General features: G+C 40.1%; 1 protein-coding gene across 1 annotated transcript; it reads right to left on the reverse strand.

The window, feature by feature from the left end:
• Window positions 1-902: 902 nt before the first annotated feature.
• On the reverse strand, window positions 903-19,533 carry LOC124138779. Its single transcript, XM_046505644.2, has 27 exons — window positions 19,395-19,533; window positions 17,872-17,931; window positions 17,559-17,719; window positions 17,197-17,445; window positions 16,939-17,091; window positions 16,365-16,819; window positions 16,083-16,248; window positions 15,660-15,989; window positions 15,019-15,549; window positions 14,486-14,829; window positions 14,194-14,376; window positions 13,634-13,895; window positions 13,293-13,440; window positions 12,826-13,083; window positions 12,438-12,710; window positions 12,058-12,301; window positions 11,128-11,338; window positions 4,968-10,604; window positions 4,413-4,751; window positions 3,940-4,105; window positions 3,332-3,788; window positions 3,068-3,215; window positions 2,775-2,895; window positions 2,384-2,625; window positions 1,893-2,204; window positions 1,705-1,779; window positions 903-1,107 (listed from the first exon to the last, which is right to left on the reverse strand). Exons 1-27 carry the CDS (start codon window positions 19,447-19,449, stop codon window positions 1,048-1,050), a joined length of 11,640 nt encoding a protein of 3,879 aa, XP_046361600.2. The 5' UTR covers window positions 19,450-19,533; the 3' UTR covers window positions 903-1,047.
• Between the last annotated feature and the right edge of the window lie 4,488 nt (window positions 19,534-24,021).

A 24,021-nucleotide genomic window follows, 5' to 3' on the forward strand; every position in this document is an offset into this window, starting at 1 on the left:
ACATATCCTCATGATATAGACGAAATTGCTTTTAGCAGTGATTTCTTATGAATATGGAAAGGGTTTTGTCGCTTTTACTTACAACAAACTTGGAACAAAGTTAATATAAAAATGTACAAACAAACCAAGCTAAGTTAATGGCGACCAGGAAACTTTACATTGGTGACGACAACCATCAACGCAGCACAGGGATAGCACGAAGGACTACAATCAAGAGGTTTCAGGTTCTTATACCCCGCGGTTTTAACATTGTTGTGTGCGAAATATTGGTGAACATATATGCATGCATCATTGGAAATCACTGATGACACCAGGTGTCCGTGGTAAACATGTCCTGCCATACCGGTTACACCCACCACTCACACAATTTGCATGAAGAAGTACGTGTTTGTTTGTTGCCCGACCAGGATCACTTCCTTCCCACATTATGATGACACGCCGTGTCATAACTGAAATTCGGTTCAAGGCGGGTTTAAACTCATCTGACTCGCTGTATTTACAAGTTAGGATACTCTGTGTTTTGTGTTTGGCTACTGTTAATCAGAAAACTAGCTGTTCTAGCTGGGTACTGTTAGGATTGTCTACATAAAGTAAGAGGACATCAACTGGGCACGATGGCGTCCAATTGGGTTTCACTGAACACAGACTCCTTGAAATAGAATGTGGTGGATGTAACATAGTAACAGCGCCTATTTTTGTTATTTTGACACTCCGTTTGCTAATTATATCCCCTGTGTCAAACGGTTCAAGAGGACCTAACATTCTGAATCAGTTAATTCAATTGCAGCCCGTGTTTTACTAGCACTGTAAAATGTATATGTTAGGTTGGTGGACTAACATAATTGTGTGTTGTGGCCATTACCCTTGAGAAAGCCTAATAGAAGTGATAAGGATAAAAAGGGTACAGGTCAATGTTTTATTTTCAAATAATGCAATATATTGAACATAAAGATTATTCAATAAGAACTGTACATTATACACAATGAAATAAATAAATTATTAACATATTACAATAATCTCAAGATCATTTTCGGACATGCCAGATGTTCAGATGCTTCTGGCTCGGTAACGACGGCGCTGTCTAAGTGACTTCTTCATCACGAACTCCTGCAACAAATGACAAATGAATAGGGCTTAGTTCTATGCTTACAGTGTCCACATTGAATAACTCAGGGACCAACTCACTGCTTCATCACTGACCAGTAGACATGTTTTACAAGTACGCCAAAGGGACACAACTCTGCACTGCGAATTGCTGCTTGGCACACAACTTGGCCACAGGTATTTAGCTTTGTTTATTTGTTTGTTGTTTAACGACGCGATCAGCAATATGCTAGTTATATGATGGTAGTCTGTAAATAATCGTGTCTGGGCCAGACAATCCAGTGATTGACATCATGAGCATCAATCCACGTAATTGGAATACGATGATACGCACAGCCAAGTCACCGGGCCTGACCAACCGATCCGTTAGTCGCCCCTTACGACAAGTATAGTCTTCACTTGAATTGATGACAAGTATAGTCGCCTTTTACGGCAAGCATGTGCTGCTGAAGACTTATTCTAACCCGGATCTACACGGGTGAGTGTTTTAGCCACAGATGTGATATGTAATATATTTTACTTTTAACCCATGTTCGGTTGCAGTAAGAATTTATTACTATTTTAAACATTATAGGCCACGAACTGTTTAATTCTACTTACATTGAGCTCTTCAGTGAACTGGTCATCGCTTGGTTTGGTTTGATTTGCAGATCTCCATTTGATGTTGGGCATATACTGAAACACGGTGAAAAATGGGTAGTTTTGTGTTGAGTGTGTTAATTGTGTTATTTCAAGTTGTTTGGTTATTTTTCTCTACCAGTGAACGATGGCGTACAGGAAGTAAATACCTTGTCGTAGTATTGCTTGATGGTTTCTCTGTCCGGGGTGTATCGGTCTACAGCATTCTTGACCCTGTCAACATAGGAATCCACCTCGGGAAGGGAGTCCAGAGACTTGAGTGGGATGGGCAGGTACACATCCATCTGGATTTCACCATGCTCAGGGTCCCACACAGTGACCTTGGATTTCTCCAGAAAGTTCAGGTACTGTCGGTATTTCTGGATCTCCTCCTCAACCATCTCCTTGATGATCTCATAGATGCTGCTGAGGTGCTTTTGTAGATTTTCCTCCACCTGCCAGTAGTTGTATGCCCACACACCCTGAAAGAAGAATACGTATCGTTTGCATCCTTTTATCTTTATCGAACATTTATGTTTATGCTAACTTATATTCTTTGTGGTATTACTGTGTGCTTCAGTAGCATTGGAACCTACACATATCACCCAGTGAAGTTTAACAACTTGAGTTGATGATGTCCATTTTTCATATTTCAAGTTACCTCTTGGTAAACGTTGTTGGCGACAGATCTCATGTGTTTGACATCTTCATGTTCCAGGACATTGGCGAGATTGCTGTTGATCATCTCACGGGCATTGTAGATAACAGAGTTGTATTTCTCGGGGATGTTCCAGCTATTTACTCTCTCCTGGACCATTGTGATGTACCTTTGGTAGTCAATGTCAGACATTCTGGCTTTCAGGGCAATAAGTCTCGGGTGGTTCTTGATTCTGTTTATGGATTCTGCAAACACATAGCCCGGAATACTCATGTATGATATTGGTATAGAGAACGACATTTTACTTTCTTCACCATCACAACTACAAATATAGATACAATTGTGTTGTATAGATCTGTCGAGATCCGTAGTATCTGATACAATAGACTTGTACCTGAAACTCCATCCTGGATTCTTTGAGATTGGAATTGGTATTGATCCTTGAGGGCTTTCAGTTGGTCATCAATCTTGCCAATAATATCAACAGCGGATGTCACACCATAATCGATGACAGTCTAAAATAAAAAGAAACTTTCATTGAACAAGTTGTGTATGTAAGGAATTTATAGACGCCTTACAATAAATGATTAGATTCAATGGTTGGGATGCTAATGTGATCTAAAGTGTTACTTTGCAACACTGTATTTCGATGTCATTTCCCAGTGAATGAGAATCAAGGCATTTTACCTTTAGCGTAGAAAGGGACTGGGATACCATCTCTTGGTACTCTCTGTTGATTGGGTAGTTCTTCACTTCCTCCAGGTAATAGGTCATTGCCTCGCTGATCTTGGCAAACCTGGCTTTTGTAGCCGTGACAAAATCCTTGTAGCTCTCACTGTTAATATAACATAAAAAGAACATGAAAATATAGAAAGCAATGTAAGCAATGTAAACGTTCCTTCAAAACTAGTCCCAATTCTGCAAAAATAGTAAGACAAAGCAATTACTTACAATGTGGATAGGAATGTTTCTCCCAGGTCTGCAATATAGAGGTCGTTTCGGCTATACATGCGCCTGATGTCACGTCTGATGTCATCTAGCTGAGCCTCAATGCTTGCCATCTCACTTTCAACGAGCGTTACGAAAGGGGCAATGTCCTCACTGAAAGCTGTAGCAATTCGTTGGTATTTCCCAGTGATTTCTCGTCCAACAGATTCATAGATGTCATGGAATTCACTCTTTGCCTTCTGACCAAACCTCCGGACCTTGTAAGTCAAGTACTCCTGCGTTTCCTGAACAACTTCTGGTCTCCAAGAGATCCTGGTGTGGAGGATTCTTGATGTGTTAAGACGAACGAAAACAAGACTGTCGGTGAGTCGTCCGCTGTTGGTTGTACTATACAGTTCAGCTTTCACTGCAGTTGAGTTGATGTAGTTGGCATGCAAGTTGATAGTGTTACTTGGGTTATCTGAAAATCACAGTTCCATAATGAATAATAAATAATAAAAGTGAGTAAGTTAAACTATACGCATATTGTGACATGAATCGCAAGACTTTTTACAACAAAGTTTATATTTCAGCGATGTGATACAACAACCAGTTTCAGTTTGTTTAGTTACCAAGGTCATAGTTCGTCTGGAAGTCAACAAATCTCCTCTCCTTGTCAAAAGTCATCACACATTTGAGGGTGCGGTCATCACCATAATTGTTACTGATTCTGAGATGATAGGGGTTGGTGGTGTCAACCTCTCCTGACAGAGTCATCGTCGTCAGAGGAGACATCATCTGTGCACAAAAACAATACACATCTACAACTGTTTCCTTTTCATTGCCATAATCGCATCTACTTTTAATATTTTTGATCCACAAAATACATGATAATGTTAAAGGAAGTGATGAAATCTTTCTGGCCAGCCTGTTTTCCATCACAAGCTTATGAAACTTACAATGCCATTTAGTAGAGGCCAGCATGTCTACGTGTGTGATTTTGATGTTGTCCAAACCGTTATGTCATAAAACAGAGAGAGAAAAGTTGAATTGTTTCCAAAATTGGAATTAATTAATTTCTATGCAAAGTGTATTGTATCCGTACCTGAAGATCAAGTTGCTTTCTGATCCGGTTGATTTCACCACGCAGAGCAAAGTTCTTACGCTCACGTCTGGCAGTCAGGTACTTGGCATTCATACCACTAGTGTACTTCTCTCTGGACATTCCAATATTGGATGTCAGACTCACATCAACATCAGTGTAGGGGTGTGAAATCGCCACTGTCATGCTGTAGTTCTTATTGGAATAGCCATATGAAATGTCCTCAACTTTGGAGCTGAGGGTGAGAGTCTTTCTGGAGTCTGAAGAGTAAGAGAGTTCTGTCTTGCCATCAAAGAGGGTTCGTCCATCATTCAATGTCAACTCAGTGTCAACCTTGATGTCCTGTAAAAACAAGTCAGTTGCATGTTGACATAAGTTACGTTAATTAATTTCTTATATCAAGACATGCAGCAATGCAAACGAACAGTACTGAAATTCAAATTCAATGTTGACAAGTGAGTGAGTGAACATTGCTTAACGCCGCATCAGCAATTTTGCAGCTATTCTAGGATATCATTGTTGACAAGACTGAAAGGAATAAAAATCATCTTTACCCACCTTTCCAATGGAAGGCAGTCTCAGGCTAAGCTCGGCTCTCTTTTGGACGTCAGATGGAGAAAGAACAGCTTTAATACCAACTTGTTTCGTCTGATCACGGACAGCATCCCAGAAGAAGGTGCCATCCACTATCTTTCTTCCTTGGGCATTGCTGAATGAACCATCCATTTGGAATCCCCGCACAGGAGTTCCCAGGCGTAGGGATCCATCGTACATTGTGCTGTATCTGCGACTCTTATCAGTCAGGTCCAGATCATAGGAGAACATCTGTCCGGCATCTTCATTCCAAATAAGTTGGCCCACACTCTTGGTCTGACTTCCACTCTTGGCAATTGTACCAGTGACACCGAGTGTTCTAGCAGGGTGGATTAATTTGATTGTCATAGCCTTATCAATGGTGTTTCTTCCACTTTGGTCATTGAGGGAAGTTTGGAACCTGACATTGCTCTCTGGTTCATCTCTATCCCAGTTGACAAACAGATCAGTGTCGATGCTGTTGTCTGCAAACTCACCAGACACAGTGTACTGCATTGCTCTTGGCTTCCTGAATGTAATAATGCTTTCGTGCTTGTTTGCCTTGTGGTACTCCATGTCTACATCCAGGACAGTCTCTCCGTTATAGTCAGCTTCAATCGTCTGAGTTGACCTTTCATCCCCTCGGCTGTGTTGGATTTTCAGTGCTGCTTGTCTCAAAGGTTTAAAGGGCGTAGACAAAGAAGCATCTGCAGATAACTGTTTCTCCGCAAAGTTGCTTGAGTATACGTAGGATCCATCCAGAGTTATCTGCTTCCTTGGCGCCCAGGCAGCTACAATGTGGGATCTTTGTCTGCTTCTTCTCAGCGTGTTTTCTACAGAGAGTTTAAGGTTGTCTGTGAGAGAAACTAAAGCATCCATTTCAAATGGAGATGTGTAGTGAAGAGCAGCTTCTCCAGAGACAGTACTAATGAGTGGAGATTTCATGTCCAATGTGGACCTGAAGTTCTTCCATTCTCCGTTATGGCTGATTGAAATTTCATTGTTGTCAAAGTTTTCTAGAGGGGTTTTAAGTGTAGCTGTGGCTGTCATTGGTGATGTTGAGAGGTCAACTGTAGAGTCCAAAGAGAATGTATTCCTTCTTCCTGTACTTAGCTTACTGACCAAGACATACCTGTCCATGGACTTTCCCATACTCATTTCTGCACTCATCTTTCTTTGCGACCCATACTGAACGTCAGCATTGCACTTTAGAGAGTTGCTATCTCCTCTATGCCTGTATTCGACCTTTGTAAACTCATAACTGCTAAATGGAGTTTTCACTTCAATACTTGACTGGATACGTCTCAACCTATTGTTCATGTGGTTGATTTTTCCAGATAGTTCTTTACCATCCATGTACCTAATAGTTCCTTCCGATGAAAAGCTATTCAGGACACCAGAGTGATCAAACTTGAGTGCAAGATCTGTGAAATCTTCAAAAGGAGTAACAACGCTGACTTCTCCGTGAATGTTGTCATCAGATCTGAGAGCTGCTTTAATGTTAATGTTTTTGTCACCGCAGTTTGCTGTGAGGAAGGCTGTGAGGTCCTCAAGTCGCCCATGCTTCCCAAGTTTGATGGCATAGTTGTTTCCACTTCCGGCCATAGTATACGCAACATTACTTTCCATGTTGATGGCAAGATCTTCCATGTTGAACACCACATTACCTGTGAGTGTTGCATCTCGACCCATGTTGGCAGACACCTGGCTTTTAAAGTTGGAAAGGATGCCATTATGATCAATGTTGAATGTTATTTCCTGTATGTATGGGTCTCTTAGTACAAAGGCAGTAACAAGACGTCTTCCTGTGAAACGGTTGTTCAGAGATACCTCAGAGACAGCATCACGAAGAGAAATCTGTGCACCTGTCCTAAGATTCCTCAAAGTGCCTTCCCTGTTTGCTTTTATCTTAAGACTCTCATAGCCTTCCATGTTTGTGAGGATGACAAGATCTAACTTGCTTGACTCTCCATGCATAACACTAGAATCAGCAGTCATGGTCTTTCCAGCCATCTCAAACTCTGCGTGGCTTTTACAGTTACCAAGAGGACCTTCATGGGAGATAATCAGTTTGGAGACCTCAAAGGATTGAAATGGTGTTCTGACTTCAGCTGACACATCTATCTTAGGAGATTTCATTGCAGAAACTTCAGCTGTAATTTTCTTGCCTGTACCATATTGAACTTCAGCATTAGCTGATATGTTTTCATCATTCATTGTGTGATGGTAAGTAGCTGATTTGGAACCAGTAAATGGTGTTCTGATCTCTGCTTTAGTATCAATCCTTCTTATGCCATTATGAGAGAATGCAACAGTGCCTTCAGCAGTTTGTCCATCCATGTACCTGATGACACCCTCGCTATTGAATCTGTTCATATTCCCTGAATGTTTCACGGTCATACCAATGTCTCTGAATGGCTCAAAGGGTGTTTGGATCGTAAGACTTCCATCTATATCTGTGATCATCTTTAGTGCTCCTCTGATTTCAATACGCTTGCCATTGTATTCTCCAGTCAGGTAGCTGTTCATGTTGTTTACTTGTCCTTCTTTGTGGAATGTTATTCCGATGTTCCTGCTACCTTGATCACATTTTAATCGAAGGTTTGTATTAAAATCGATGGTTGGTTTCCTCAGGGTAAATCCTGTTTGAGATGACAGAGAATATGTACTACCAACAGACCCTTCTAACTTATTTGTAAAGCTGGTGAGTTGCCCATTGTGATCAACTGACATGTGGATGTCATCGGTGAAAGGTGCTTTGATCAGTAGCACAGAATCAAGTGATGAAGATGTCAATCTGTTGGTGAAAGTGGCTTCAATTTCCTGTGCATCAGCATATGTCAGGGTGAGACCTGATTGCAGGCTCCTAATTCCCCCTCTCCTGTAGACCGATGCTTTGGTTTCCCCAAAGTTGGTAAATGGTGTCTTCAGTGAGAAGGAACCCTTTGTCCTGTCTCCATGTTTAAATTTAATGTCCATTTCACATGTCTTATCGCTGTTAAATTGAAGCTCTGCATGACTCTTGAAATCAGTTGGTTCACCTTCATGACGAATGGAGGCTGAAAGTGTCTTTAAACTTCTGAAGGGCGTTGCAATCATAACTGATCCATCAATATCATTGTTCCATGACAGTTTTAGAAGTCCTGTTATTGGTCTATAGGGTGCATATGTCACATCAAATTCAGACTCGATACCTCGACGGCGAAGGGCATGATTAAAAGTTACAGAAACATGCTCAATGTTTTCAAATGGTGTGCCGAGCATTACATTCAGATGAATATTTTCTAGTGAATTCAGTTTATATGTGACATCAAGGAACAATTTCTCCTTTGGGTGGTACTCAACCTCAATACGAGAGTGCCTCTTGCCATTGTTCTGTTTCTGGCTCGAGAGGATCATCTGCATATATCGAAGTGTTTCAAGGGGAGTATCGATTCTAAGCTTTCCTGAAACATCTGAATTGGCATAGTTCCAGTTCATAACTGCAGTATACTTCCCAGTGGTTGGCTGAAGCTCAAAATCCGCTCTGCTGTCAAAGGTCATAAGTCCACCACTGAACTCGATTCCTGCATCCAGCACACTCAGATCATCAAAAGGTGTCTTGAGGGTTACTCTTGCCTTCTTAACCAATCCAGTGTTGATGTGAGATTCCAGTTCAATGGATTTTCTGGGAGCATAATCTAAGCGTGCATCTGACAGCCATTCACTATTTTCATATTTGTGAGAAGACTTGAGCAGAATGTTTCTGAAGTTCCTGTATGGAGTGGTAATTCGAAGCTCACCATCAAGATTTTCAATTGATGCAAGATCAATAGCCCCATCTGCTGAAATCATTTTGCGTGGCGCCCATTCAAATTCTAAGTGGCTAGACATCGGGTAAGAGTTGTATCTTGAGTTGAGTTTTCCTTTCAGGTCTTGTGTGACTGGTGTAGTAATGATAAAGTCAAATTCTGCCAATTCAGTTGATCGCCTGTAGTTGATCTCACTTGATGCAAGGGTGGATTTGTCCTTCTTGAAATGAGAAATGCTACGGATATATCCTCTGCCAAAGGCATTGTTCAAAGAGATGTCAATATCCTTCACAGGTTCCCATGGTGTTTGAAGAATGATGCCTCCTGTTGTAGTGTATCTTGCAGAAGAGTCATGATTTCCAGACAGATCGAAATGAACTTTTCGCTCTCTTCCCCACTCAGATGTCAAAGTGGTCTTTAACTCCCTTCCTGTGTTTCTGTGAGTCCACGTGTTCGTCATTCTTATCTTTGGTGCCATAAGGGTTAATTCTCCAGCATTTTGGTACTGCCAGCCAGTCAGAGCATGTGTCATACCAAGGTTATATTGATAGCGATCACCATTTACATCAGCTGTTACTTCTGTCACAAATTTCCTGTTATCATCTTTGTGTTCCATTTGTAGGGCGATAGACTTCATTTTGGGAATGTTGGACCTCAGAACAAAACTGCCTGCAACATCACGATCATATAAGTCTCCTTTGTTTTGAGCAGAGATGGTGAATTCAGCATTTCTTCCTTCAAAGGCCCCTTTGATGTTGGTATTCAATCTTTGGTCAGAGATAGAATGTTCCAGTTCAGCATTCATTCGTCTGTATCCTTTGAAGGGTGAGCTAGCTGTTATTCTTAGATCAATGCCCTTGGGGGAGTATGGCTTCTTCAAAACAATGGCACCATTGATTGCATTTCCTTGAGAACCCCAAATCAGTTTGGCTGTTGAAGTGTACTTTTGGGGACGATTATCAGTACTCATTTCAGCTGACATTTCTTCGAACTTCCTGAAAGGTGTTTGCAATTTGATAGAACCTTGAATGTTCCGACTGTTGTATGACCCTTGGTTGCTGTACGTAGTATCAAGAGAGATCTGTTTCTTAGATGACCAGGATAAGTCAGCATGGGAAGTCAAGGTATTTCCACCCTGGTGTTTAACATTCAGTTTCAGGACTCTTGACGGATATTTCAGTGATAGAGATGAATCAATATCGTTGACTGATTTGTAGTCAATGCTTCCTTGTGCATTTACTTTCTTCTGAGTGTCATTGCCAGCATTCCATTTCGCATCAACAGATCCAGCATAGATAGTTCCCTTTTTGCCACCCTCTACTTCAACTATGATGTGGCGGGCTGGGTAGGTAAGATCCAGTGACCATTTTCCTTTTGGATCCTTGGTATATTTGTAGGCTGTAGCAACACCATAGGACTTCTTGGCATGATCCACCTTTCCTGAAACCCTAAAGTCTTTGAGGTCCAGATCTATCTCACCCATAACCCTTGTTGGATTCATGGAATGAAGATTAATCTGTGAATCCACACTGTGGATGGTTCCCTTTTGTTTACTGTAAGTTGTGACAACCGTCGACTTGGCTTTGTCCAGTTTGAGAGTGATTTGATGTGTAAAATCTCTTTTCTTCTGTGTGAGATCAGTCTTCAAGTTGATATCTTTGAATGGGGAGTCCAAATTGAAGATACCAGACATTTTCATGGCCTTCTTGCTGCTGTCCTTTAAGTTAAGGAAGGCTTTTATTGCCTTACCTTTAGCATAGTCTAGTTGCACGTTTGACACAAGGGTGTTCTTATCATGCTTGTGTTTTCCCTTCAGTCGGATGTCAACTTCCTGAAACGAATAAATAGTCAATGTATAGCATGATTGTTTTGAAATGCTTAGATAACTCACTTAAAATAACATACACTGAATTCCTATTCTAGATACTGTCTTAAATTATACAGGGTTCAAATTGCTTCAGTACAGGTTAGCACAACTTACTTGACCAGTTATCATTTCCAGACATGGATATGTAAAACTCCACACAGGTTTTTCATTCATGGTTATTATAGAGTCACATATATGGTCAGAAAACACTTTAAACAAAATGTTGAAATATTTAATGTTTATTAAATATACTTTTTTGGGATCTTTTATTAGTGCTTTAGAAGGTTGGTTCGGATTGGAGAAATATTTTCCCATTGAAATACATTTTCAAGTATAGTAGTAGTGTTTGGTGCTTGCTATAATTCCTTAAGGATGTGTTTAGTTTGCATCAAAGTAATCATGTGAAAATGCTTAGGTTTTGCCTTTTACGCCAAATGGAATCTGTTTAGAACTCGATTATCTTCAGCACTATCTATCTTTGACATACCTTTGGTGGGAATTTAGCTTGCATGTCATATTTAACGTTTGCTGATTTGGCTCCCACTTCGTGGTTGATATCAACAGTAGTAGACATTGTTTTAGTTGGATCCTTGTTTCCATACTTCAGCTGCATGCTACCTCCAGTCTGTTTTTTGTTGTGGGTGAAGTCCAGATCTGTTTGGAAGTTCCAGTCCTGGTTTTGCTTCAACACGAAGTTTCTGAAGAGGCAGAATGTACACTTTAGATTTTGTGAAAAAATGGCCAACCCATTCCATAATCAAACGAAATAAGAATCAATTGTACATTGTCAATTGCATGTGTTTATGAATCACTATCATACAGTGATGATGCCAAGTGTTCGCGGGAAGGAGAGGGTATCCTGCCCCACCTCATAAACACATGCCAAGGCAAATTTGGAAATGTTCCCCATATGTCTACCATAAAACATTTTGAAAGCTTTACAAAGGCATTGATTGTTATTACCCTGATCTAACAACCTTTGAATAAGAAATCTTTGAAATATCTGTTGGAATATTGCACGACATAAAGATTAAGTTGGCTATTGGAGTGTTGAAATCACCCTCCTTGTCATACGGTCTTGTGGATAGCTTTTTTCTACAAAGGTGACTCTGACCAGATGTTACTACTTTTATTTCTCATTCAGATAGTTACATCATTTGAAGGGAATTTGCTATTTGATAAATAGTAAACGATATTATATTAGCTGAAACTAAAGTTACACTTACAAGCCAGATTTCCTCGCTTTCATTTAGCCCATTCGACCTATTTTTTTATTCATATGCATAATAAAACAGATCAGCAAAAACGGGAGCACAATTGGTGCCTACCTTTTCCCCTAAATGTCTTATCTGCAAATGTCACATAGATGGTAGTTTTGTAAATTGATATCAATGAATGAATGTGGATTTGTACTTACGCATTCAGGTTATATTTCAACGTTGACTTTGTACTTCTGTTGGTAAATTTGGAACTGATATCAAACTTATTTGGTTTGATGAACTTCAAGGCAGGAACACTGTAGTCGACGGTAAGTTTGGAGGACACAATATTCTTCTTCTTCAGATCAACGCCACCCTCAAGTCTGACATTGACGAACCTGGATCTCACTCTAACTGAACCTTTGTATTCGACATTTTTTCGACTGTTGACTCCGAGTTTCCCTATGAAATAAAATAGAACATGCAGTTAGACGTTGACATTGGTTATATACATTTTATAATCATAGTAATTACAAAGATTACGAATCGATTACTAAGGAAAACATGTCTCTGGAATGACGCCGATAAATCAACTTACATGAGGCTGTGAGTGGCTTAGGAAGGACCTTATAGATGGAGAGGGACATGTCACCATCGATCAGTTTCTGAGGCTTGTAAAGGGAGTTTCCATTGAGGTTGATCAGTTCATACTCAGGCATTGAGACAACAAATCTTGGTATGATTTTGATGATGGGGTTATTCTTGCCAGTGTTCCTGTTGATGAGGCTGGCATCAAGACTGTAGCCATCTTTCTTGCCCAAATTGAGTACAACTGTCATGCTTCTTTCATTCTTGGTGCTCTGGAGGTTAGCTGTAGGAACGAAATCATAAACCACAAGTTAATTTGTAACATTCATAAGGAAGTAAGGCAGCTCAGAAATGACGTGCTGTGAAAAATGAAATGATAAATTTTTCGATAAACTTACATTTGAGCATGACTGGCTTGGCAGTGATTCCTTCAAGAGACAGGTCAGTGGTTGCTTTCCTAGATCCCTGAGTGTTTACAGAGCCAGACAGAAGAATAACTCTGGCCCCTGGTTGTCTGATCTCAAAGCGTGGTTTGTATGTCACAGCATCCTTTCCTTTGACTATCTTCACTTGTCCCACTAAGCCATACTCATCTTTGTCATCCAACAAAAGGTTACCACCAACTCCAAGCAGCTTTTGGTCAGTGTCCAAATTGCCTGAAAGTAGATACACAATGTCTTAGTTAAAAAACGGTCATTGAGACGGACATATGGGCGATGGGGACATATTATTGAATTATATATGTTTTGATTCTCAATAACCGATGGTAGGGTGGACGAATGACATTGCCTAATGGTGACATAAAAACACACTACAGTACTTTACAAATGTACTTTTCCATTGTATTTGTAAGGTATTTGTGTACCTCTTACTGTTGCCTTTTTCCAGGGTGAAACTACTTCCAGTTCCAACTCCTTATTCTTGTAGTTGACAGTAACATCCATGGATAGGGCTCTGTTTACTCTAGATCCAGGAGTGTCAAAAGTAAGTTGAGCTGTGCTGGAGACCTTGTTCTGAAGAAACCAGGTTAGATATGTATATGTAATAGGGAAATGAAATAAAGTTTAATCAATAGCTCATAATGTATCCACATGATGGAAATAGAAACATTCCTGAAACTTTAAGCAGAAAAGATTTATTTGTCCAATAGTCTGACAAATATGTGGTCAATGTTAGTTTATGGGTATGATACTAAACTACACTTACCTCAGTGCGCTTAGCCAGAAGTTTATAGCCACTGTGTGAGTCTCTCTTTATAAGAGTCATGCTGTAGGAAAATGGACCAGTGAATGGAAAGTAGGGAGCTCCATTTGTTAAGGATGCATTGGCCCAGTGGAATTCATTGCACAGTTCAACACCAGTAATTTGTGCAAGTCTTTCACCAGTGCACAACTTCAAGTCCTGGCGATTTTCTGTGATAAGTTTCTCTTCTTGTTCGAGATCCCCATGAATTGAGAAGAAGGTGGTCCTGAAACACGGAAGAATAGTTGATGTTCAATGTTGCAAAACACATATTTATATCAATCCAGTAATTTTCTCAACAACATTTTAGGCTACATTTTCATCAGCCTTATTTCTTGTAAATTGCTGCCCTGCAAGCAATTTACAAGAAATAAAACTGTCAAGATGAAGATGCTTTTGCAGCATCCAAACACATCCAGTTCTGAGGAGAATGCCACTGCAGTTGGTACCAGCAACCAGTATGATTACAAACGATTGGAAAAGACATTGGAAATCACAAAAAGACAGATGTGTAGCCTACATACTTGACGTCAAAGATTTCCATCTTTTGTTGCGGGAGTTCCAGTTCAGCACTGAGAATCTTGCCACGAGTCAGTTCTACACGACCCTTGAGGGCAGTGCTGGAGTGCCAGGTGTTGAAGACACGAAGACCAGACTTTGTCACGAAGGCATCCATACTCATTGTGCCAGCAATCTGTATTGCTCCACTGAAAGTAATGAAGAAACATGTATTCTCTAGCACCAATAACTGAGTGTTAGGTATATGTTATTGTTTTATCTACCATTAACCCGTTCTTATAAAAGAACAAAAAATACCTTGGTTGGATAGTTCCATCAATGAGGAGACTGCGTGGCTTGGTGGAAACTTTGCGGAGATCTACTTGACCAGAGGCCTTAAAATTGATGGTAGCTGTTCCATTGACGGTCAGGTTGAGGGGGAGACCGGAGCTGGTGGGGATGATCATGCTGCTGTCCAGGATCATCATACTCTGAGTGAAGGAGTAGTCATGCTTCTTAGACATCTTGATCAGAAATTCAAGGAAGTTGAACTTGGAAGCAGACGTCAAGGACTCCATTCCCTTGAAGTGTTTGTACAACATCTCGTTTCCAAAGATCCTCATGTACATGGCACCCCGAAGTTTGCCAAGGTCAGCTCGACTCTGGAAATATAAATGGTCAATGCTAGTGAAGAACCAGTCTAGATTATCTGCTGAAACAGATTCCATTTGGCGTAGACGGTAGATTCGAAACATTATCATCAGCTCATACACTAAATATGTATATTGAGTAGTGTCTTATACAATGTGGCTGTACATAGATAGTCTGTATTGAATGAAGTTCAAAATTACCTGTTCTGTGTTTTTCTTGTTGGAGTTCTTGTCACCAAAGTAGCCGTAAGGCCCCAGATAGGTTTCCAGGAGGTATTCGAGGCCTTCAATGCGACCACCAATTTCCAGCAAATTGATAGAGTTTCCAAAGAGATCCACTGTCAGGTTCATCATTGCAGATCTAGGAACGAAAGACTTCTCAGAAAAGATCAAGTTGCTGTCAACCATGGCACCAGTGTTAAATTTCTCCAGGAAAAGAGAGCCTTCATAGTTGCGGGAATACTTCAGGGTCTCCAGATCAAATTCTCTCTGAAGAGTCTTGTCCTCCAGAATGCGCCTGATTGTCTGCTTCTGTGGACTGGCTGTTTCCATCAGATTGGTAAGATGAGACCAGACAAAGGATCCAACCTGATTAGCTTTCTCTGACACAAGGGTTTCTTGGATTCTACTGAGGACATCTTCTGAAGGACACCGCATGAGAGCCAGGTAAGCAGCAATTCTCAGCTCAGAGTCCTCCTCTCCATCTCTGTAGATGGTCATCACTTCATTTCTCTGAAATGGATAGAATTTACTATCAATCAATTCAATGTTCTTATTCGTCAGTAGTCAATCAATGTACAGTAAAAGTAAATATCGAAACGTTATGAAGCAAAACAACTCACATCAGCAGAGCATGGAAGGCGACGGAATGCTTCGACAGCCGCAACCCGGACTTCTATTGGATTTCCTTCTTTGGTGAAGCAATTTCTGATGCTGTCAACAACTCTTTCTGAGTGACCTGCATTTCCAATGGCACGCAAAGTCATCAGAATTCTATTGAGTTTATTGTCTCTTACATAGCAGCCATAGTCAATGTTCTTCTCTAGGCTTGAAAGGATGTTCGTAACAGCAATCTCATCCGAACAGCTTGGGTTATGGCTACAGTAGTTGTTGATCATAGTGGACACAGGTAGCATGGCTTTCAGACTCAATTCAGGGGACTCCACAAGGGCCTATCAAACAGAAAAGCAAGTAGCATATCTTTATTATTTTGCTTCAGTACAAGCTAAGGTTACATACATGTTAAATGTCTCATTATGTCTTACCTTGACATTTTCAAGCATTTCTAATGTTGGATGGTGAATGAGTGCAAGTGAGGTGATCCACATTTCAGCCTGGGTTCCGGTCACATCTTTTCCAGTCAGGAGTTCGGTCAGAAACTGAACAGCAGCACCTGTGCTTGCCATAGGAATGGCATCAGTGAAGAACTTCCTACAATACACATTAAATGCTGTTGTTGAAAAAGAATCTCTACAGGACTGAGATGCTACTCTTAAACATGATTGATATTTACTGCATTAAGACAATAATTACAAGAAGTGTCTTACATGGTGCGCTCATTGTTGTCACTGCAGAGTGAACCTCTCTTGACTTGATTGTAGACACCATTAAGGGTTGTGACATCCATGTTTCTGATAATGTAGACAAGTTCAGAAAAGAGACGTGGCGTGTCTGGTCTGACGTCTTCCCTTGTATCCCTGCAGATTTCCTGGAGTTTGTTTTCTGCCTCCCTCCTTGGTTCAGCACGTTGGCCATTTCCATAAACGTGCTCATAGATCAGACCTGTACGGCTGCCGATCAAATCAGGCCTTGTTGTAACGCCAGATCTCTCAGACTTGAAGTTGAGTCTCTGGAGAACTTTGGTTGTGGCACCATTGTTGTCCTGAGAAAAGGGTCTGAAGGTGTGTGTCTCCGTAATAAGTGCACTCTTAAGGCGACCATTCTTGTCCAGTTCCTGGTCATTTTCGTGTGTGCTCTTCATCAGTGGCATGGACTGGATATCCTGAGGAAGATCCAACAAGGAAATACTGAGCAAGACAACTTGTGAATGGCAATGTACATCATATCGGTTTATGGATGTAACTAAACAAAGTAAATGTAGTTTTCAATAAATATACTCACCGATGGCACTCTGTATGGCATGGCATGGACAGAACTCTGGTAGCCATGGCGATCGGTGCATCCAAGAATATCCTTGACTTTCTTGATTGACGTGCTGTACCATCCAGAATTGGTTACTTTGTAATCTGTATAGCAGCTGCCAGCAATATCTCTCTAAAAAGTCAAAATCGGAATAAGTCACATGTCCAACTTATACCTATGATACAATAATTCATCAATCTTTCCTTTTTAGTCAGAAATGGGAAAAGTCCTGCTTACTTCTTTTACTCTCTGGTCTGTGTCAATACGATCCATGCTGTTTTGGACAGCAGTTAGAAGACCCCTCTTGATGTTGAGAGCCCATGTTGTTTCACCATCAGCTGGACACAGTTCCTCTACAACGCCATCTTGGAAAGAGAATCGAAGGGGGAATCTTTCTAGATTCCTCTTGAATTCCCCAGTTTCGTCAGCATATTTCATAGGGTTGGAAGAATAGGGATCAGATCGGTACACTTTGACATCGCGAAGCTGAGTAGAGGAAATACAAAATACTTGTCACAACTGGCTGAACTTTCACTTATATGATGCGTTTCCAATTAAAACGTATACATGTTTGTTATATGCCTTTTTTAGTTACCTACCCGTAGAGCCATTTCGCACTTCGACAGCACTTCGATGTCAGCACTTGCCCGGATACCAAGAGACGCTCGTTCACTGGAGGCTCCCTCCATGGACGTCTGTGTTTGAACGTTGTACACAAACTCATACGTCGTTCCGGGGACGTAATTAAATTTGGATGTGCCTATAAATAACAACGTTTAGGTTGGCCAGTTTGACTTTAATGTTAGGTGGATGGGAAGCAAACAATGTTAAATGTAACTTATTGCGTCTTCTTTTGTATTTTTGGAAAATGTAGAATATGATATAATGTGGCGAATGCCTTCAGTTTCTTACCTGTGCATGATTTGGCGCATGATGTCATGTCTTCATCTCCTTGTCTCACACTGATAGGGCCTATCACAAAAAGGGTTATTGTTACACAATGTCCAATCACTATAATGCATAAATCCATGCATAACATAAACTGCCGGGCATAAGAAAGTATCCACTTGAAATTTGGATTTGACCAAAAAACTTCAAACATTATCAAAGCGTTACTGGGCTGTCCTGTTGTGAGATACTCATTGATAGGACACATGCAATGTCGCCAATGATACCCGTGTTAAATACATCACCATCGAAAAATCCATTTTTGTTTGTTTCATTTCTAGCCACTATTTAACATTTGTGTATGCTTTATTTTGGTGACTCATAAAGCTCTGAGTGTACAAGTTCGACTTGGATTTGTAGTACTTCATTTCACAAGAAACCGACTCCGTGGTCTTGTGGTAGAACGTCCGCCCGGAGAGCGGAAGGTCCTCGGTGCGATCCCCTGCCGCGTCATACCAAAATATGCAAAAGGTTTATATTTGTTGTTACCTTGTCTGGCGCTCGTTATTAAGGGGCTAAAGCAAGACTGGTCAACTCGGGAGTCAGTATACTGTGTATGAGTGGGGTATTCATGTTAAAAAGCGGCATTGTATTTCAGTTAGTTAGCACTATAAATCGGCATCAGTCCGGACTAGTACATGCAGACACAAACACATACACACACGTGCATGCACGTCGCTATATAAGAACCTATTTCACTTCACATCATTTCACAAATAGTGTGTAGTTTATTTCAGTGTCCCGAAGATAAATTGCTAGCTTATGAATCGCAGTACTCGTAGTTAAAGATAAGGATAACATTATTTAAAACAAAGACTTGCACAATTGTGGGGTGTTAGAGTCAGTAAACATTTGCGGTCAGTGCTTCAAAATGAACAATTTGTATTCTGTGAAAGGTGGAACACAGGAACTTATTGTTTTGGTAAAATCTGAGGACAAATTGATTTTACTGGAACAAACTATTTTCATCAGAAAAGGCGGCCTGATTCTTCTTACACATGCGTTACATCAGGATATGGCGTCCGTGAAAAACAACGAAAAATAAGACTTACTCCTGTAAGTTCACTGCACTAATTGGAACACCATTGTTAAAGATGCATGTCGATGATAAATAAAATTAGGAGTTTTCAGTATATAGCCTCAATATCGCAATACAGTGGTATACTATGTCGCTAATATTAAAGCATTTCATAATATAAATTAAGACATTTTTTGGCAATATATAACTTATCATAGCATAATATTATAAAACGTGTCTTATCATCATGTCCTTCTTGTCTGTGCCAGTTTCTTCTTTCCTGTGCAATTTTACAAATAATAAACACAATAATTTTAATAAATCTCGCCAAGGCACAATACATTCAGAAACGTTGATATACTTTACAGTAAACGGATTGGTTTCCCTTATGTAATCAATCCCATCACTCCCTATTCGTCTAACTTCAGTGTTAAACCATCTCTCAGACAACGTAATAAAGTGAACTTACCTGCAATGGCCGTGGCCAGTATGGCGCCGACTACCAGTAAGAAGCTGGCCTCCATGGTGTGAAGCTCGGAGATGTACTAGCTAAGCTTGAGTCTCCGGCAGAGGTGCTCCTTCTTTTATACTTAGCAGGTCCAGAATCACCGGTCAAAAGTCAGTGTCTATTGTCATCGCTTACTGCGCATCTGTCACATTTGTGAATATCAGCATGGCAACACTGCGCATGCTTCGATAACATACACACTTACTCTAATACTAGGAAATATGCTGAATTGTAGTGGTTTATCTATCTGACAAGATTAGATGGCCTTACCTGTCAACAGCATTTCAGTTTGAGTGATAATATTCTCCTGACCGAAGGTATATTTATCACTGACCCCGTGAGATGTACCTGTTGTATCTTACAGCCTCGCCTTGTCACTAGATTAACTATCAATGTTTCTATCTAAGTAGTTCTTCTAAGTGTTTCTGTTTGGTTATTTGTTTGGACTGATTTTACACAATTCTGTGGATTTCACACATTTGTCCTGCACATGGAATTTAGAAGTGGTGTGAAGTAACGTATGCTTGTCAGAAGATATTGAACGTGACTTGGCTGATCGCATCTCGTCATGACTTGATAGTGGTGATCGCTGCTCATGTTTTCAATGACTAATACGTCTGTTCGAGACTCGAGTATTTTCAAGTCGCCGCGATGTAGTTGGTCTACTGCTGACTTCAACGTTAAGTACAATCCAGACTTATTCAATCCAACCGATATCCCTAATCATACAGGCTAAACTATTTGAAGCCTTGGCTGAAACTGCACAAAGCACTGTAGAATAATAGGACATTAGGGAGAAATCAGCCAGCTGTTCTAGGTAGACATTGATTCGTATTCAGCGTTTTCAATATATAACATGACATGTCTTGCAATGGTAAGCATTGTCTATTGTATCTTTACTCAACAGTAATGTGAGGTGTTGAAGTGAATGTTCAACCCTCACTGATAACAACGTTTATCACACTTGATAGTGTTATCATCGATATCCCTGTTAACACCATTATCATGTACGTATTCCAGATAGCACAGTCTGCTATGTACTGAAAGCCCCTAATTACATTTCATTGTGACAGCATTACTAAATATCGGTTTATTGTCATGACTGTGGATTTTCTGATCAGGGACTGTGGCGACATATGATTTTGATTACTGTCATCGGGTGGTCATTAACCCTACATGCATTCACTGTGAAGGCACCGGGGTAGAATAGGTCTTCAGCAAACTAAGCTTGCCATGACAGGTGACCATGCTTGTCGAAAGAGGCGACTAACGGGATCGGGTGGTCAGGATCGCTGACTTGGTTGATGTGTGTCATCGTATCTCAACTACGTGGATCGATGTTCATGATGTCAATCACTGGATTGTTGAACAACAAAAACAAACAAACACTATGAGTGAGTGAGTGAGTTGGGTTTTACGCTGCTTTTAACAGTATTCCAGTTATATCACGGCGTGTCAGCTTATGTGGGAGGAAAGCCCGAAGTGATGCAGGTCTCAGACGTTTACCACTTCGGTGAAACCCACAAGCACGGGTATGGTGCTGACAAACCTAGAAACATAATCGGGGCGAACCGGGATTTGAACCCACAATCATAGGTTTCTGGCGTGCCCAAGGGACGCAACTCTGCACAGCGAATCACGGCGCCTTAGACGACTGGGCCACCCGTGCCCCCACAAACACTTGAAGGCAACTATAATTTTAAATAAATCAAAGATTTTCATTTTCATTTTATATAGCCCTTTACTGAATATTTTCTACATATACCTCGCTTTGTAAGGAAAAAGAATAATAATGTGCCCTTTGTGTCCTTTGTGACAATGTGTCCAAAAACATATATAGTTCGTTATTTTTAGATACATTAAACAAAATTGAGCAGCTAAAAATTAAAAACCAAAAGCCATCTCAAAACAAATCTTAAGCTTACTGAGAAAACCATATATGAAACCCTGCACTTTTTTATCTATACAAATCAAAACAGAAGTGTCACTTAAGCTGCAGGCATATCGATGATCTGATATCGCTTAATAATGGTCAAATAACCAATCCCCTTTAACTGATTTACCCACTTCAGAGACCAGTGAAACTGTCCCATCTATTTCATATTCATGTGTGACAAAAAAAAGCTGTTCACAAGACTGTTTGACAAGGAGGATCACTAGAAAATTCCAATAGTAAACTTTCCCTTCATGTCGAGCAATATTCCAACATCTCCTGGTTTTAGTGTAAACAATTCACAACTTTTGAGGTACAATCGAGCATGTTTTTTCCACGCAGATGTTGAAGAGCGCCATACGACTCCTGCACAAAGGTTGTCAGATCATGGTTACAGCTTTCAAGGCCTCAGTGAGGATTTCAAAATGTTAAATGATAAACAGGATAGTTCCAAATTTGACATATCCGTGACCAAAATGATGTTCGACACAATTCCCTATTTTGACTTGTACCATGTGGTCCAGTGTTTGTTCAGGTGAACACTTGACCTTTCCTTATAACTTGTGATGGGTGCTACGGGTGAGGAAAGATACACTCACCTTTTCGCGAACATCTGGTGCCATTCACTATTTGATAGCGAATCATGAACATGCTTATTGTATAGTCAGTATCGTGCAATGACCTATGTTGTTATAGAAAAGGTTTTGTCCAGTAAATTTAGTAAAGGAAAGTGACAAATATCGTGTGGTCTGCAACATTTCTTACCTTTAAAATGTGTTTGAAACAGCGGCCTGTGCGTATTGAATAAATGTATAGTTTTAGAAAATAAATAAGTTTGATTGACAAAACATTGATGCCAGGTGCGTGTTTGGTCAAGAACGATTTACGAATTACTGTTCTTTGTGTATGATCTCATCACTTTTTTACCATTTTGTTTAATCTTGTATTTACAAGAGATAAAACTGCTTTAGATATTTCTACATGTCTGTAATGTGAACAAAATATAACATGTACCCTGTGACATGTTAGGCGAATCGTATACGATTTATCCTTATAGTTTCATATGTAAAGAGTATGTTTCAGATCTTTTCTTTCTAAACAAAATGTTTACTTGCGGAAAAAGATAACTTGGCTTCATATAAACAGATGATTGAAAACAGCCAAAGACTGGACCAAATAGCTTTACGTCCTGGTTCAATCTGTCGTACTCGTCTCCCCATCTTATCACAGACAAGTTCTATGAGGGGGGTGATCTGGAGAAACAGCGGGTCATGGCAGTACAGGAATGTTAAGATGCCTCAAAAAGTCAGATTTCAGAAAGTAAATGTCCTTGGCATCGTTACAATGCCATAGCAGAACTAAACGTTGCATATCTCCTTCATAACCTATGTGAGAGAACAGAAATGTTTCATTGTTTCAATCATTCAGTCCATACGAAGTATCCGTAAAATCTGATATAATATCCTCCTTACACAAACTACAACTCCTATTCTTGAGAGAAGTGTTTGCACGAAAAAAACTTCTGAAACACACCAGTGGTAATCGATGTGCAGTCTTTTGTCCCTGTAAATCAGATATATCACAGGACAAGTAGCTTCAGTAATTACAGAACCAACGTCAACGCCAACGAAAATACTCAACACGCGCAAACTTTGCTTTTTGGATCATTTTCTGCATGTGTCAGTTGTACATATGTGGCAACTGTGACAAATGTTTACTCAGATACGTGTCCAGATGCTCCGAAAGACAGTTGTATGACATCTTGTTCCTGACACCACGGGAACCATTACATAAACCCAAGCCTGAATAAAGTTAAAGTGTGTTAAAAACCATTACTGACACTTGTTTTAGAAATATACTACTGCATGTTTCATATAGATTATTTTCCCTTGAGACATAGTATTAACGCTGCATGAGAGGAAAGCAGATAGGAAAAGAGGTGTTTCCTGCAATATGGATTTAAATCTAAACTTAAACCTTTTTATGTGCATTTTAAGTTACCGAATAATGTTTAATGCAATGCAATAAAAGTCTGTCATTTTGAATGGAAAAAGTTTAAATTTAATAAACCTTGTAAACCTCTAGTAGTTCGAGTAATGTAAACTGATCCATTATGAAAGTCCCAGAGTTGTATATTCTTTAAGATTGTGCAAACCTAATTGGTAATCAAATTGAATCTCTTTTGTAAAAACGGTTTGCGTAAGACCAATGGCTTCTAAATTTGATAGTAATGTTTAAAATGTTTTAACGTTCACTGTGACGAAATAGTGACTTTAAGCGAAATGTACGTTATTTCACGATCAAGTTACACCAATTCTGGCATAAGTGGTGTTAGAAACAATAAGCTGACCATTGTCATTAAATACCAGTGATCCTGATGAAGGTGAAGTTTGATACTATAAGGAGAAATACAAGTGACAAAACCTGTTCAATAATCATAAGATATCTCTGTTGCAAGCAGAGCGCATTGTACGATTCCGACTGTAAGCATGTTTTTATGTATCACTATTAAACAGTGACGATACCAGATGTTCTGTAAAGGTGGGCGCGTACTGTTAGGATTGTCTACATAAAGAGGACATCAACTGGGCACGATGGCGTCCAATTGGGTTTCACTGAACACAGACTCCTTGAAACAGAATGTGATGGATGTAA

The sequence above is a fragment of the Haliotis rufescens genome, unplaced genomic scaffold (genome assembly GCF_023055435.1).
Source record: "Haliotis rufescens isolate VD_foot unplaced genomic scaffold, xgHalRufe1.0.p SCAF_2, whole genome shotgun sequence".
Taxonomy (NCBI): Eukaryota; Metazoa; Mollusca; class Gastropoda; order Lepetellida; family Haliotidae; genus Haliotis; species Haliotis rufescens.